The 13,124-nt window shown below is 55.9% G+C and overlaps 1 protein-coding gene across 2 annotated transcripts in view; it reads right to left on the bottom strand.

Annotated features, from left to right (window-relative positions):
- Nucleotides 1–5,539: 5,539 nt before the first annotated feature.
- LOC147116860 (ranBP-type and C3HC4-type zinc finger-containing protein 1-like) overlaps nucleotides 5,540–13,124 on the bottom strand; it is a 76,678-nt gene continuing 69,093 nt past the window's right edge. The window contains exon 14 of one of the 2 annotated variants that reach the window (XM_085987277.1): nucleotides 5,540–8,140. In XM_085987277.1, the coding sequence (XP_085843403.1) occupies nucleotides 8,060–8,140 (81 nt within the window). In that variant the 3' untranslated portion in view covers nucleotides 5,540–8,059. The remainder of the gene's footprint in view (nucleotides 8,141–13,124) is intronic. The other variant, XM_085987278.1, reaches the window with a different exon arrangement.

The raw sequence follows: 13,124 nt of genomic DNA, 5'->3' as shown, positions 1-13,124 counted from the left end.
GATACCCGCCCTGCTGTATGCCTCAGAGACATGGACCATGCACAGCAGGCACCGCAAAGCAATGGAGAGGTACCACCAACGCTGCCTCTGCAAGATCCTGCAAATGCATTGGCAGGATAGGCGCACCAACTTCCCCAGCATCGAAGCTTTGACCACGCTCAATCAGCTCCGATGGACAGGTCACTTCGTCCGCATGTCCAATACGAGACTCCCAAAACAAGCCCTCTACTCGGAGCTCCGGCATGGCAAGAGACCCAGGTGGGCAGAGGAAATGCTTCAAGGACACCCTCAAAGCCTCCTTGAAAAAGTGTAACATCCCCACCGACACCTGGGAATCCCTGGCCCAAGACGGCACAAAGTGGAGGAGAAGCATCAGGGAAGGCGCCGAACACCTCGAGTCTCTTCGCCAGGAACAAGCAGAAGCCAAGCGCAGGCAGCACAAGGAGCGCACGTCAACCCAAGCACCCCACCCACCCGCCCCTTCAACCACCGTCTGCCCCACCTGTGACAGAGACTGTAGGTCCCGCATTGGACTCATCAGCCACCTGAGAACTTATTTTTAATGTGGAAGCAAGTCATCCTCGGTTCCGAGGGACTGCCTGAGAGAGAGCATTTCCTGCTGTTGGGGACTGTGGGACTCGGTTAGTTCCCCACCAAGGGGGACGGAAGGGGCAATCATCCCATGCCCCAATCCCCACCCAGAATACAATGAAAGATTAACACGTCACTGTCCAGAATAACCTGGTAAACATAAAATAGATCTTTTTATTTCCGTTTTTCACATTGTTAAATGAAGCCTCGATAAACCAGCATTCAATACAGAGTATCACAGAGAGAGAGAGAGACAGTCTGATCAGTGACTCTGTCAACACACACACACATCTGGTCACCGGGTGAGACACAGTATTGCCCCACTGCCCCCGCCCCTCCCTCCGTTACACCTAGGGGTCCTCAGGTTGGGGAACTCTGGGGCAAAAGGTATATCCAAATTGCCCGCTCCTAAATATAATAGTTGGTTATAAATACGCACACCACTCTGTTTCAATATGATGCATAGGGGGGTTAATTTCGGAGAGTCCGTGTGACGAGGAATAGCTGCTGTTCGAAGTGCCTGGGAAATCATTCTCTGCATTCAATTCTTGTCATTTAAAGTACCTCGGGTGCTTGTTACTCGCAACCGCCTGTAATCTCGTGCATCACCAGGGCAGAGTTTCAGCTCGAAATAAAACGCAGGGCCGGGCGGTGCGGACATAGTTTACTGTGTAAATACCTCACCTGCTGTGGGATTGGTTCATGCACAAAGAAACAACTTACCTTTACATAGCGCCTCTCTCCTCCTCCGGCCCATCGCCCCGAGCCCTCGCACTGAAAGAGCTCACCCTTCAACCCCATCGCCCCGAGCCCTCACTGAGAGCTCACCCTTCAACCCATCGCCCCGTGCCCTCTCACTGAAAGAGCTCACCCTTCAACCCCATTGCACCGAGCCCTCACTGAACGAGCTCACCCATCGCCCCGAGCCCTCACTGAAAGAGCTCACCCTTCAACCCCATCGCCCCGTGCCCTCTCACTGAAAGAGCTCACCCTTCAACCCATCGCCCCGAGCCCTCTCACTGAAAGAGCTCACCCTTCAACCCCAGCGCCCCGTGCCCTCTCACTGAAAGAGCTCACCCTTCAACCCATCGCCCCGAGCCCTCTCACTGAAAGAGCTCACCCTTCAACCCATCGCCCCGAGCCCTCTCACTGAAAGAGCTCACCCTTCAACCCATCGCCCCGTGCCCTCTCACTGAAAGAGCTCACCCTTCAACCCCATCGCCCCGAGCCCTCTCACTGAAAGAGCTCACCCTTCAACCCCATCGCCCCGAGCCCTCTCACTGAAAGAGCTCACCCTTCAACCCATCGCCCCGAGCCCTCTCACTGAAAGAGCTCACCCTTCAACCCCATCGCCCCGAGCCCTCTCACTGAAAGAGCTCACCCTTCAACCCCATCGCCCCGAGCCCTCGCACTGAAAGAGCTCACCCTTCAACCCCATTGCACCGAGCCCTCACTGAACGAGCTCACCCATCGCCCCGAGCCCTCACTGAAAGAGCTCACCCTTCAACCCCATCGCCCCGTGCCCTCTCACTGAAAGAGCTCACCCTTCAACCCCATCGCCCCGTGCCCTCTCACTGAAAGAACTCACCCGTCAACCCCATCGCCCCGAGCCCTCTCACTGAAAGAGCTCACCCTTCAACCCCATCGCCCCGTGCCCTCTCACTGAAAGAGCTCACCCTTCAACCCATCGCCCCGAGCCCTCTCACGAAAGAGCTCACCCTTCAACCCATCGCCCCGTGCCCTCTCACTAAAAGAGCTCACCCTTCACCCCATCGCCCCGAGCCCTCTCACTGAAAGAGCTCACCCTTCAACCCCATCGCCCCGAGCCCTCTCACTGAAAGAGCTCACCCTTCACCCCATCGCCCCGAGCCCTCTCACTGAAAGAGCTCACCCTTCAACCCATCGCCCCGTGCCCTCTCACTGAAAGAGCTCACCCTTCAACCCCATCGCCCCAAGCCCTCTCACTGAAAGAGCTCACCCTTCACCCCATCGCCCCGAGCCCTCTCACTGAAAGAGCTCACCCTTCAACCCATCGCCCCGAGCCCTCTCACTGAAAGAGCTCACCCTTCAACCCCATCGCCCCGAGCCCTCTCACTGAAAGAGCTCACCCTTCAACCCCATCGCCCCGAGCCCTCTCACTGAAAGAGCTCACCCTTCAACCCATCGCCCCGAGCCCTCTCACTGAAAGAGCTCACCCTTCAACCCCATCGCCCCGAGCCCTCTCACTGAAAGAGCTCACCCTTCAACCCCATCGCCCCGAGCCCTCTCACTGAAAGAGCTCACCCTTCAACCCATCGCCCCGAGCCCTCTCACTGAAAGAGCTCACCCTTCAACCCCATCGCCCCGAGCCCTCTCACTGAAAGAGCTCACCCTTCAACCCCATCGCCCCGAGCCCTCGCACTGAAAGAGCTCACCCTTCAACCCCATTGCACCGAGCCCTCACTGAACGAGCTCACCCATCGCCCCGAGCCCTCACTGAAAGAGCTCACCCTTCAACCCCATCGCCCCGTGCCCTCTCACTGAAAGAGCTCACCCTTCAACCCCATCGCCCCGTGCCCTCTCACTGAAAGAACTCACCCGTCAACCCCATCGCCCCGAGCCCTCTCACTGAAAGAGCTCACCCTTCAACCCCATCGCCCCGTGCCCTCTCACTGAAAGAGCTCACCCTTCAACCCATCGCCCCGAGCCCTCTCACGAAAGAGCTCACCCTTCAACCCATCGCCCCGTGCCCTCTCACTGAAAGAGCTCACCCTTCACCCCATCGCCCCGAGCCCTCTCACTGAAAGAGCTCACCCTTCAACCCATCGCCCCGAGCCCTCTCACTGAAAGAGCTCACCCTTCAACCCCATCGCCCCGAGCCCTCTCACTGAAAGAGCTCACCCTTCAACCCATCGCCCCGAGCCCTCTCACTGAAAGAGCTCACCCTTCAACCCCATCGCCCCGAGCCCTCTCACTGAAAGAGCTCACCCTTCAACCCATCGCCCCGAGCCCTCTCACTGAAAGAGCTCACCCTTCAACCCCATCGCCCCGAGCCCTCTCACTGAAAGAGCTCACCCTTCAACCCCATCGCCCCGAGCCCTCTCACTGAAAGAGCTCACCCTTCAACCCATCGCCCCGAGCCCTCTCACTGAAAGAGCTCACCCTTCAACCCCATCGCCCCGAGCCCTCTCACTGAAAGAGCTCACCCTTCAACCCCATCGCCCCGAGCCCTCGCACTGAAAGAGCTCACCCTTCAACCCCATTGCACCGAGCCCTCACTGAACGAGCTCACCCATCGCCCCGAGCCCTCACTGAAAGAGCTCACCCTTCAACCCCATCGCCCCGTGCCCTCTCACTGAAAGAGCTCACCCTTCAACCCCATCGCCCCGTGCCCTCTCACTGAAAGAACTCACCCGTCAACCCCATCGCCCCGAGCCCTCTCACTGAAAGAGCTCACCCTTCAACCCCATCGCCCCGAGCCCTCTCACTGAAAGAGCTCACCCTTCAACCCCATCGCCCCGAGCCCTCGCACTGAAAGAGCTCACCCTTCAACCCCATTGCACCGAGCCCTCACTGAACGAGCTCACTCATCGCCCCGAGCCCTCACTGAAAGAGCTCACCCATCAACCCCATCGCCCCGTGCCCTCTCACTGAAAGAGCTCACCCATCACCCCGAGCCCTCTCACTGAAAGAGCTCACCCTTCAACCCATCGCCCCGAGCCCTCTCACTGAAAGAGCTCACCCTTCAACCCCATCGCCCCGTGCCCTCTCACTGAAAGAGCTCACCCTTCAACCCCATTGCACCGAGCCCTCACTGAGAGCTCACCCTTCAACCCATCGCCCCGTGCCCTCTCACTGAAAGAGCTCACCCTTCAACCCCATTGCACCGAGCCCTCACTGAACGAGCTCACCCATCGCCCCGAGCCCTCACTGAAAGAGCTCACTCTTCAACCCCATCGCCCCGTGCCCTCTCACTGAAAGAGCTCACCCTTCAACCCCATTGCCCCGTGCCCTCTCACTGAGAGCTCACCCTTCAACCCATCACCCTGAGCCCTCTCACTGAAAGAGCTCACCCTTCAACCCCATCGCCCCGAGCCCTCTCACTGAAAGAGCTCACCCTTCACCCCATCGCCCCGAGCCCTCTCACTGAAAGAGCTCACCCTTCAACCCATCGCCCCGAGCCCTCTCACTGAAAGAGCTCACCCTTCAACCCCATCGCCCCGAGCCCTCACTGAAAGAGCTCACCCTTCAACCCATCGCCCCGTGCCCTCTCACTGAAAGAGCTCACCCTTCACCCCATCGCCCCGAGCCCTCTCACTGAAAGAGCTCACCCTTCAACCCATCGCCCCGAGCCCTCACTGAAAGAGCTCACCCTTCAACCCCATCGCCCCGAGCCCTCACTGAAAGAGCTCACCCTTCAACCCCATCGCCCCGAGCCCTCTCACTGAAAGAGCTCACCCTTCACCCCATCGCCCCGTGCCCTCTCACTGAAAGAGCTCACCCTTCAACCCATCGCCCCGAGCCCTCTCACTGAAACAGCTCACCCTTCAACCCATCGCCCCGAGCCCCCTCACTGAAAGAACTCACCCGTCAACCCCATCGCCCCGAGCCCTCTCACTGAAAGAGCTCACCCTTCAACCCCATCGCCCCGTGCCCTCTCACTGAAAGAGCTCACCCTTCAACCCATCGCCCCGAGCCCTCTCACGAAAGAGCTCACCCTTCAACCCATCGCCCCGAGCCCTCTCACTGAAAGAGCTCACCCTTCAACCCCATCGCCCCGAGCCCTCTCACTGAAAGAGCTCACCCTTCAACCCCATTGCCCCGTGCCCTCACTGAAAGAGCTCACCCTTCAACCCATCGCCCCGAGCCCTCTCACTGAAAGAGCTCACCCTTCAACCCCATCGCCCCGAGCCCTCTCACTGAAAGAGCTCACCCTTCAACCCCATCGCCCCGTGCCCTCTCACTGAAAGAGCTCACCCTTCAACCCCATCGCCCCGAGCCCTCTCTCTGAAATAACTCTCCCCTCAGTGCCACGCCCTCTCATTTTACCCGTCAAGATTTTCTTATTGAAATATTTATCCACTTTTAAAAGCTGTTGTGGATTCTGCCTCTGCTACCGTCTCTGGCACAGCTTCCATGTCCCAATAACCCTCTGCTTATATAAAATAATTCTCCTAACCTCCCCCTTTGTTCTTTTGGTGAGGGTCTTTGATTTATGCCTTCGACTTACAGTGGAAATGGTTTCCCCGTTGTGCGTTGACTTCTCTCTTGTATTAAACTGTTTATGGTCATTCCCTCTCTGGCTGGGATGGGGTCAGGGGATGGCTTTGGGAGTCACACACATCAAAAAAAACACTAACAGTGCTGACTCGACGGTTCATGGTTTACCTAAAGATGTGTGAGCGTGTGTGTGTGAGCACGTGTGTGTGTGTGAGCGCGCGTGTGTGTGAGCGCGTGTGTGAGCGCGTGCGTGAGCGCGTGCGTGAGCGCGTGAGCGCGTGCGTGAGCGCGTGTGTGTGAGCGTGTGTGTGTGTGTGTGTGTGTGTGTGTGAGTGAGCGTGTGTGTGTGATTGAGTGTGTGAGCATGTGTATGTGTGCTGGAAATCTGAAATAAAAACAGAAAATGCTGGAAATACTCAACATGTCAGGCAGCATCTGTGGAGAGAGAAACAGCGTTAACGTTTTAGGTCGATGACCTTTGGTATCAAGTCTCATTTGAAAGACGGCACCTCCAACAGTGCAGCTCTCCCTCAGCGCTGCACTGGGAGTGTCAGCCTGGATTTTTGTGCTCAAGTCGCTGGAGTGGGACTCGAACCTGCAACCTTCTGATGAGAGTGCTACCAACAGCTCTCTCTGTTGAAGGAGCATGTTCCCTCACTTCACTTCCTCGAGAAGTATCAGTAGTAAAATATATTTGTATTTACAGTCGCGATAGAAATTTACAACAGTAACAAGTTAGTAAAATATAAACTGTGCCACTGAGAAACTCAACCCCAGCCCTGAATAAATTACACCAGTTCGAGGTTGCCGAATAAATGGCCTGGGGATAGATATTCGGTTAGCAACAAGAGCGACGGTTTATAAACTTGAGATCGAACACTGGAACAGGATAGTCCCAGAGCTGCTGGGGCTCAGAATGTCACATTAAAGTAAGCAACCGTTCTGGGATGAATAATGTAGGATGGAAGGTTAGGGAGAGATTGTGAGCCCGTGCGATTTATCAGTGAGAAGGTCAGAGATAAAGCGTGCAGTTTAAGGGGATGGAGTGCATCGGGTGGAGTCTTTGATAGAGAGGAACATACAGTACATGGTCTGGAGAAGGAACATCTTCTTCCACCTTTTCTTGCCCCAGAAATTGTAACTCAACAATCTGGTGAGTTTTATAATAAAAAATAATAGAGATGGGAACAATAGCATAGTGGCTATGTTACTGGTACAGGTACTAGTAATCTGGAGACGTGAATTCAAATCGCACCATGACAGCTGGGGAATTTAAATTCAGTTCATTAAATAAATCTGGAATAAGAAGCCAGTATCGGTAATGGTAATCATGAAACTACTGGATAATCGTAAAAATCCATTCGGTTCACTAATGCCCTTTAGGGAAGGAAATCTGCTGCCTTTAACCGGTCTGGCCTATATGTGACTCCAGACCCACAGCAATGTGGCTGACTTTTAACTGCCCTCTGAAATGGCCGAGCAAGCCACTCAGTTAAGGGCAATTAGGGATGGGCAATAAATGCCGGCCTTGCCAGAGACGCCCCACATCCCGCGAATGAATAAAGAAAAGATAACAGAGCCAGTTATTTAACCCAGTGTTGTCCAATAGAAATTGCTGACTGACACCGTTTTAGCCAAAATACCGTACACACAATCCGGGTAAATGTACTCCACCCGCGGATATTTACTCAACAAACATCTCCCATCATTCAGGGACCAAGGGAGTAAAGCAGCCACAACGATAAAAAAACTGTCACACACTGTCTCATTTTACCAAACGCACAGAAAGGTTAAAGTTCACACGCGGTCCGAATGAGTATTGAGATTACATGACTAACGACAGTGTTTAATACTTAATCAGCCACATCTGGATTCCCAATTAGCCAGATGTGGCTGGTGTTTAACGTTACCAGACAACACTGAGGTGGTCAGCTGACATCGCCCATGACTGCCCTGTTTACAACTAATGCCAGAGGCCGTGGTAACGTTAGATTCGGGTTTCCCCTTTACGCAGCGGTAGTGATTTCAAGAGGCCGACACCCAACGAGCTCTGTCTGTCCTGGCGTCACCGGAAGCTGCTCGTGAAACGGTCGGCAGAGGTCGAGCTGGGAGTCTCCTGTCTGGTGGCGAGGATCACGTGAAGCCGTACTGTCCGCGAATCCGTTCTCGGTTTGCCGAGTTACATCGTCCCGTCGGTTAATTGTGTCCGGGCTGCGTCAGAGCATTCTCTCCCCCTCCCCCCCACCATCGGATTAGGGTGGGGGGAGCGTCAGTGACAATTCTGGCACAACGGGTGGCACCGCTGCCCATTAACAAGACAACGGCATCCTCCACTAGTATCTCCGGGACCCTGGGGAAGGGGAAAGAACAGGCCGTCAGATATCACCAGGGGGGAAACGGTCAGTGAGATTCCCGTTGGCTGGAGAATGGTCTACGGGCAGTGGCCGGAGCTGGTCCATGGGCAGTAGCCAGAGATGACCCACGGGCACTGGCCGGAGACGACCCACGGGCGGTGGCCGGAGACGACCCACGGGCGGTGGCCGGGGACGACCCACGGGCGGTGGCCGGGGACGACCCACGGACGGTGGCCGGAGACGGCCCACGGGCGGTGGCCGGAGACGACCCACGGGCGGTGGCCGGAGACGACCCACGGGCAGTGGCCGGAGACGACCCAAGGGCAGTGGCCGGAGACGACCCACGGGCACTGGCCGGAGATGACCCGCGGGCACTGGCCGGAGATGAACCGCGGGCAGTGGCCGGAGATGACCCGCGGGCAGTGGCCGGAGATGACCCGCGGGCAGTGGCCGGAGATGACCCGCGGGCACTGGCCGGAGATGAACCGCGGGCACTGGCCGGAGATGATCCGCGGGCACTGGCCGGAGATGACCCGCGGGCACTGGCCGGAGATGGACCGCGGGCAGTGGCCGGAGATGAACCGCGGGCAGTGGCCGGAGATGAACCACGGGCACTGGCCGGAGATGATCCGCGGGCACTGGCCGGAGGTGACCCGCGGGCACTGGCCGGAGGTGACCCATGGGCACTGGCCGGAGATGACCCACGGGCACTGGCCGGAGATGACCCACGGGCAGTGGCCGGAGATGACCCACGGGCACTGGCCGGAGATGACCCACGGGCACTGGCCGGAGCTTGGCCGCACTGCATCCTGGGGCCGGTGCGGCCCAGCTGTTTGCGACTTTGGCCGAGGCAAAATGGGGTAATTCCCCCGAGGATCTATCTCCTGGGTTTGCTCACAGGCATGTCTGCGAGACTCCAGGACAATCCAGGAGGGTTCATAGAATCATAGAATGATACAGCACAGAAGGAGGCCATTCGGCCCATCGTGCCTGTGCTGGCTCTTTGAAAGAGCCGTCGCGCTCAGTCCCACACCCCCCGCTGTTTGTCCGTAACCCCTGTGAGCTCCTCATCCTCAAGGACCCGTCCAACTCCCTTTTAAAATTATTGCTGGAATCAGCTTCCACCACCTTTTCAGGTCGAGCGTTCCAGATCCCAGCAAGTCTCCGAGTGAAAAGATTTCTCCTCATCGCCCCTCCAGATCTTGGTTGCGGACCCTAATCAGCAAGGTGGCTGCTAACAGCTTCCAGGCTCATGACACCACACCCTCATTCTTCCCTTGAACCCCGAAAAGCAGGTTCAAGGGCTGAAATCACCAGCCCCCCCCTCCCCCCCCATTTCGAGTCTGTTTCTGTCACCGTGCGCCCTGAGACAGTGTCGGGATCTGGGTTGCTCGGTTTTCAAGACTGGCCTCATCGTCTCCCACTCATTCTCTCCCTCAAAACTGCGGAACTCCTCAACTCCCTCAGGATTCTTCCCACGATCTGTGAGGCTATTAAACCCCCCTCCCCCTGAGCTTAGCATCTCTGATCTTGCTCCTCTCTTTCACTCCTTTCTAGTTTTTTGAGGCTGTCCCGCACAAAATAAAAGCAAAAAAGCAAACAACGGGCTTGTTGTTAAAAACAACAGAAAACGCTGGAAATACTCAGCAGGCCAGGCAGCATCCGTGGAGAGAGAAACAGAGTTAACGTTTCAGGTCTGGGACCCTTCATCAGAACTGGAAAAAGCTGGAGATGGAACGGATATTAAGCAGGTACAGAGACGGGGGCGGGGGGGGTGGGGGGGGGCGGTTTAGGAGGGGAGGAAGGAATTGAAAGAACATCCTGTGAAAATGTTGCAAATGGGAATGGCAAAATCATACTGCATGAAAAATGAGGGCAGGGATTATTATCTGAAACTGTTGAACTCAATGTTGAGTCCGGCAGGCTGTAAAGTGCCCAATCGAAAGATGAGGTGCTGTTCCTCGAGCTTACGTTGAGCTTCATTGGAACAATGTAATAGGCCGAGGACAGAGAGATCAGAGTGGGAGTGAAGCGGAGAATTAAAGTGACAGGCGACCGGAAGCTCGGGATCACCTTTACGGACCAGGGAGCAGCGAGGCGAGGTGAGGCGGAGCCCGGCTTAAAAACCGGCTCCACCAACGAGGCCCGACCAGTTCGGACCAGGGAGCAGCGAGGCGAGGTAAGGCGAGGCAGAGCCCGGCTTAAAAACCGGCTCCACCAACGAGGCCCGACCAGTTCGAACCAGGGAGCAGCGAGGTGAGGCGGAGCCCGGCTTAAAAACCGGCTCCACCAACGAGGCCCGACCAGTTCGGACCAGGGAGCAGCGAGGCGAGGTGAGGCGGAGCCCGGCTTAAAAACCGGCTCCACCAACGAGGCCCGACCAGTTCGGACCAGGGAGCAGCGAGGCGAGGTGAGGCGGAGCCCGGCTTAAAAACCGGTTCCACCAACGAGGCCCGACCAGTTCGGACCAGGGAGCAGCGAGGCGAGGTGAGGCGAGGCAGAGCCCGGCTTAAAAACCGGCTCCACCAACGAGGCCCGACCAGTTCGGACCAGGGAGCAGCGAGGCGAGGTGAGGCGGAGCCCGGCTTAAAAACCGGCTCCACCAACGAGGCCCGACCAGTTCGGACCAGGGAGCAGTGAGGCGAGGTGAGGCGGAGCCCGGCTTAAAAACCGGCTCCACCAACGAGGCCTGACCAGTTCGGACCAGGGAGCAGCGAGGCGAGGGGAGGCGGAGCCCGGCTTAAAAACCGGCTCCACCAACGAGGCCCGACCAGTTCGGACCAGGGAGCAGTGAGGCGGAGCCCGGCTTAAAAACCGGCTCCACCAACGAGGCCCGACCAGTTCGGACCAGGGAGCAGCGAGGCGAGGTGAGGCGGAGCCCGGCTTAAAAACCGGCGCGAAGACCGAGGCCCGACCAAATCAACAGCAGAGGAGAGAGGTAAAAAGTAATCAGAGTGTGACGTCACCAGGGAGCAGGTAAGTGATTGGTTGGTGAGTATTTCTCTCTTTTCAATACAAGCTTGACTTCTGTGGTGTTAAATTTCTAGGGTCTCTGGTGTAGTGGGGACAGTTGGTAAATAAAGCGCCCTAGAGTATACCTGTAACTGGGGTATTGAATAAATTTTTTAATTAATTAAAGGAGTAAGTCATGGCAGGAGAGTTCAGACCCGTGTTCTGCTCCTCTTGCTCCATGTGGGAAATCAGGGACGCTGCCAGTGTCCCTGACGACCATGTGTGCGGGAAATGCATCCAGCTGCAGCTACTTGTAGACCGCATTGCGGCGCTCGAGCTGCGGGTGGATGAATTTTGGAGCATGCGCGATGCTGAGAGGCTCGTGGATAGCACGTTTAGCGAGTTGTTCACGCCTCAGGGTAGGGCAGCACAGGGGGTGACCATCAGGCGGAGCAACAAAGGCAGGCAGGTAGTGCAGGGAACCCCTGCGGACATCCCCCTTTCAAACAAGTATACCGCTTTGGATACTGTTGAGGGGGATGACTCACCAGGGGAAGGCAGCAGCAGCCAACTTCCTGGCACTGGGGGTGCTCCTGCTGCCCAGGAAGGGGGGAAAAAGAGTGGGAGAGCAATAGTGGTAGGGGATTCTATAGTAAGGGGAACAGATAGGCGTTTCTGTGGCCGTAGACGTGAATCCAGGATGGTTTGTTGCCTCCCTGGTGCCAGGGTCAAGGATGTCACTGAGCGGCTGCAGGGCATTCTGGAGGGGGAGGGTGAACAGCCAGTGGTCGTGGTCCACATTGGTACCAACGACATAGGTAAAAAGAGGGATGAGGTCCTGCATCAAGAATTTAGGGAGCTAGGTAACAGATTAAAGAGCAGGACCTCAAAGGTTGTAATCTCTGGATTACTCCCAGTGCCACGTGCTAGTAAGTATAGGAATGGGAGGATAGAGCAGATGAATGCGTGGCTAAAGAGTTGGTGTAGGGGGGAGGGTTTTACTTTCCTGGATCACTGGGCCTGCTTCTGGGAAAGGTGGGACTTGTACAAGTCGGACGGGTTGCACCTGAACCAGAGCGGGACAAATATCCTTGCGGGGAGGTTTGCTAGCACTGTTGGGGGGGGGGGTTTAAACTAACTTGGCAGGGGGATGGGATACAGAGGGGAGCTGAAATAGGGGGGGGATGTGCTGCCAATTATAGAGAAAAAAACAAGTCAGCTTGGTAGACAGGGCAAATATATAAGGGCAAGGCTGGATGGCATCTATTTTAATGCAAGGAGTCTTGCAAATAAGGTGGATGAACTGAAGGTGTTGATAAACACATGGGAGTATGATATTGTTGCTATCACGGAGACATGGTTGAGGGAGGGGCAAGACTGGCAGCTCAATATTCCGGGGTACAGAATCTTCAGGCGAGACAGAGGGGGAGGTATAAGAGGAGGGGGTGTCGCAATATTAATTAAGGAGTCAATTACTGCAGTAAGGAGGGATGATATATTAGCAGGGTCCTCTAATGAGGCCATATGGGTGGAGCTTAAAAACAAAAAGGGGGCAAGCACTTTGCTGGGAGTGTACTATAGGCCTCCAAACAGTCAGGGGGAGATAGAGGAACAGATATGTAGGCAAATCTCAGAGAAATGTGCAAATAATAGGGTAATAATAATGGGGGATTTCAACTTCCCCAATATTAACTGGGATAGTCAGAGTGTGAAAGGCTCAGAGGGTGTAGAATTCTTAAAGTGCATCCAGGAGAGCTTTTTGAGCCAGCATGTAGAAAGTCCTACAAGAGAGGGGGCGGTACTGGACCTAATTCTAGGGAATGTGGCCGGCCAAGTGGAAAAAGTGCTAGTAGGTGAGCACTTTGGTGATAGTGACCATAATATGGTAAGATTTAAGGTGGTCATGGAAAAGGACAGGGATGGGCCGGAAATAAAGGTTCTAAATTGGGGGAAGGCCGATTTTAATAGGATAAGGCAGGATCTGGCCAAAATGGACTGGGATCAGCTACTTGTAGGAAAATCCGCATC

This window comes from Somniosus microcephalus, chromosome 5, assembly GCF_052327205.1.
Source record: "Somniosus microcephalus isolate GS21.2 chromosome 5, FLI_Smic_1.0, whole genome shotgun sequence".
Taxonomy (NCBI): domain Eukaryota; kingdom Metazoa; phylum Chordata; class Chondrichthyes; order Squaliformes; family Somniosidae; genus Somniosus; species Somniosus microcephalus.
Note: the sequence above shows the minus strand (reverse complement) of the source record. Positions and strands in the feature narration are given on the sequence as shown.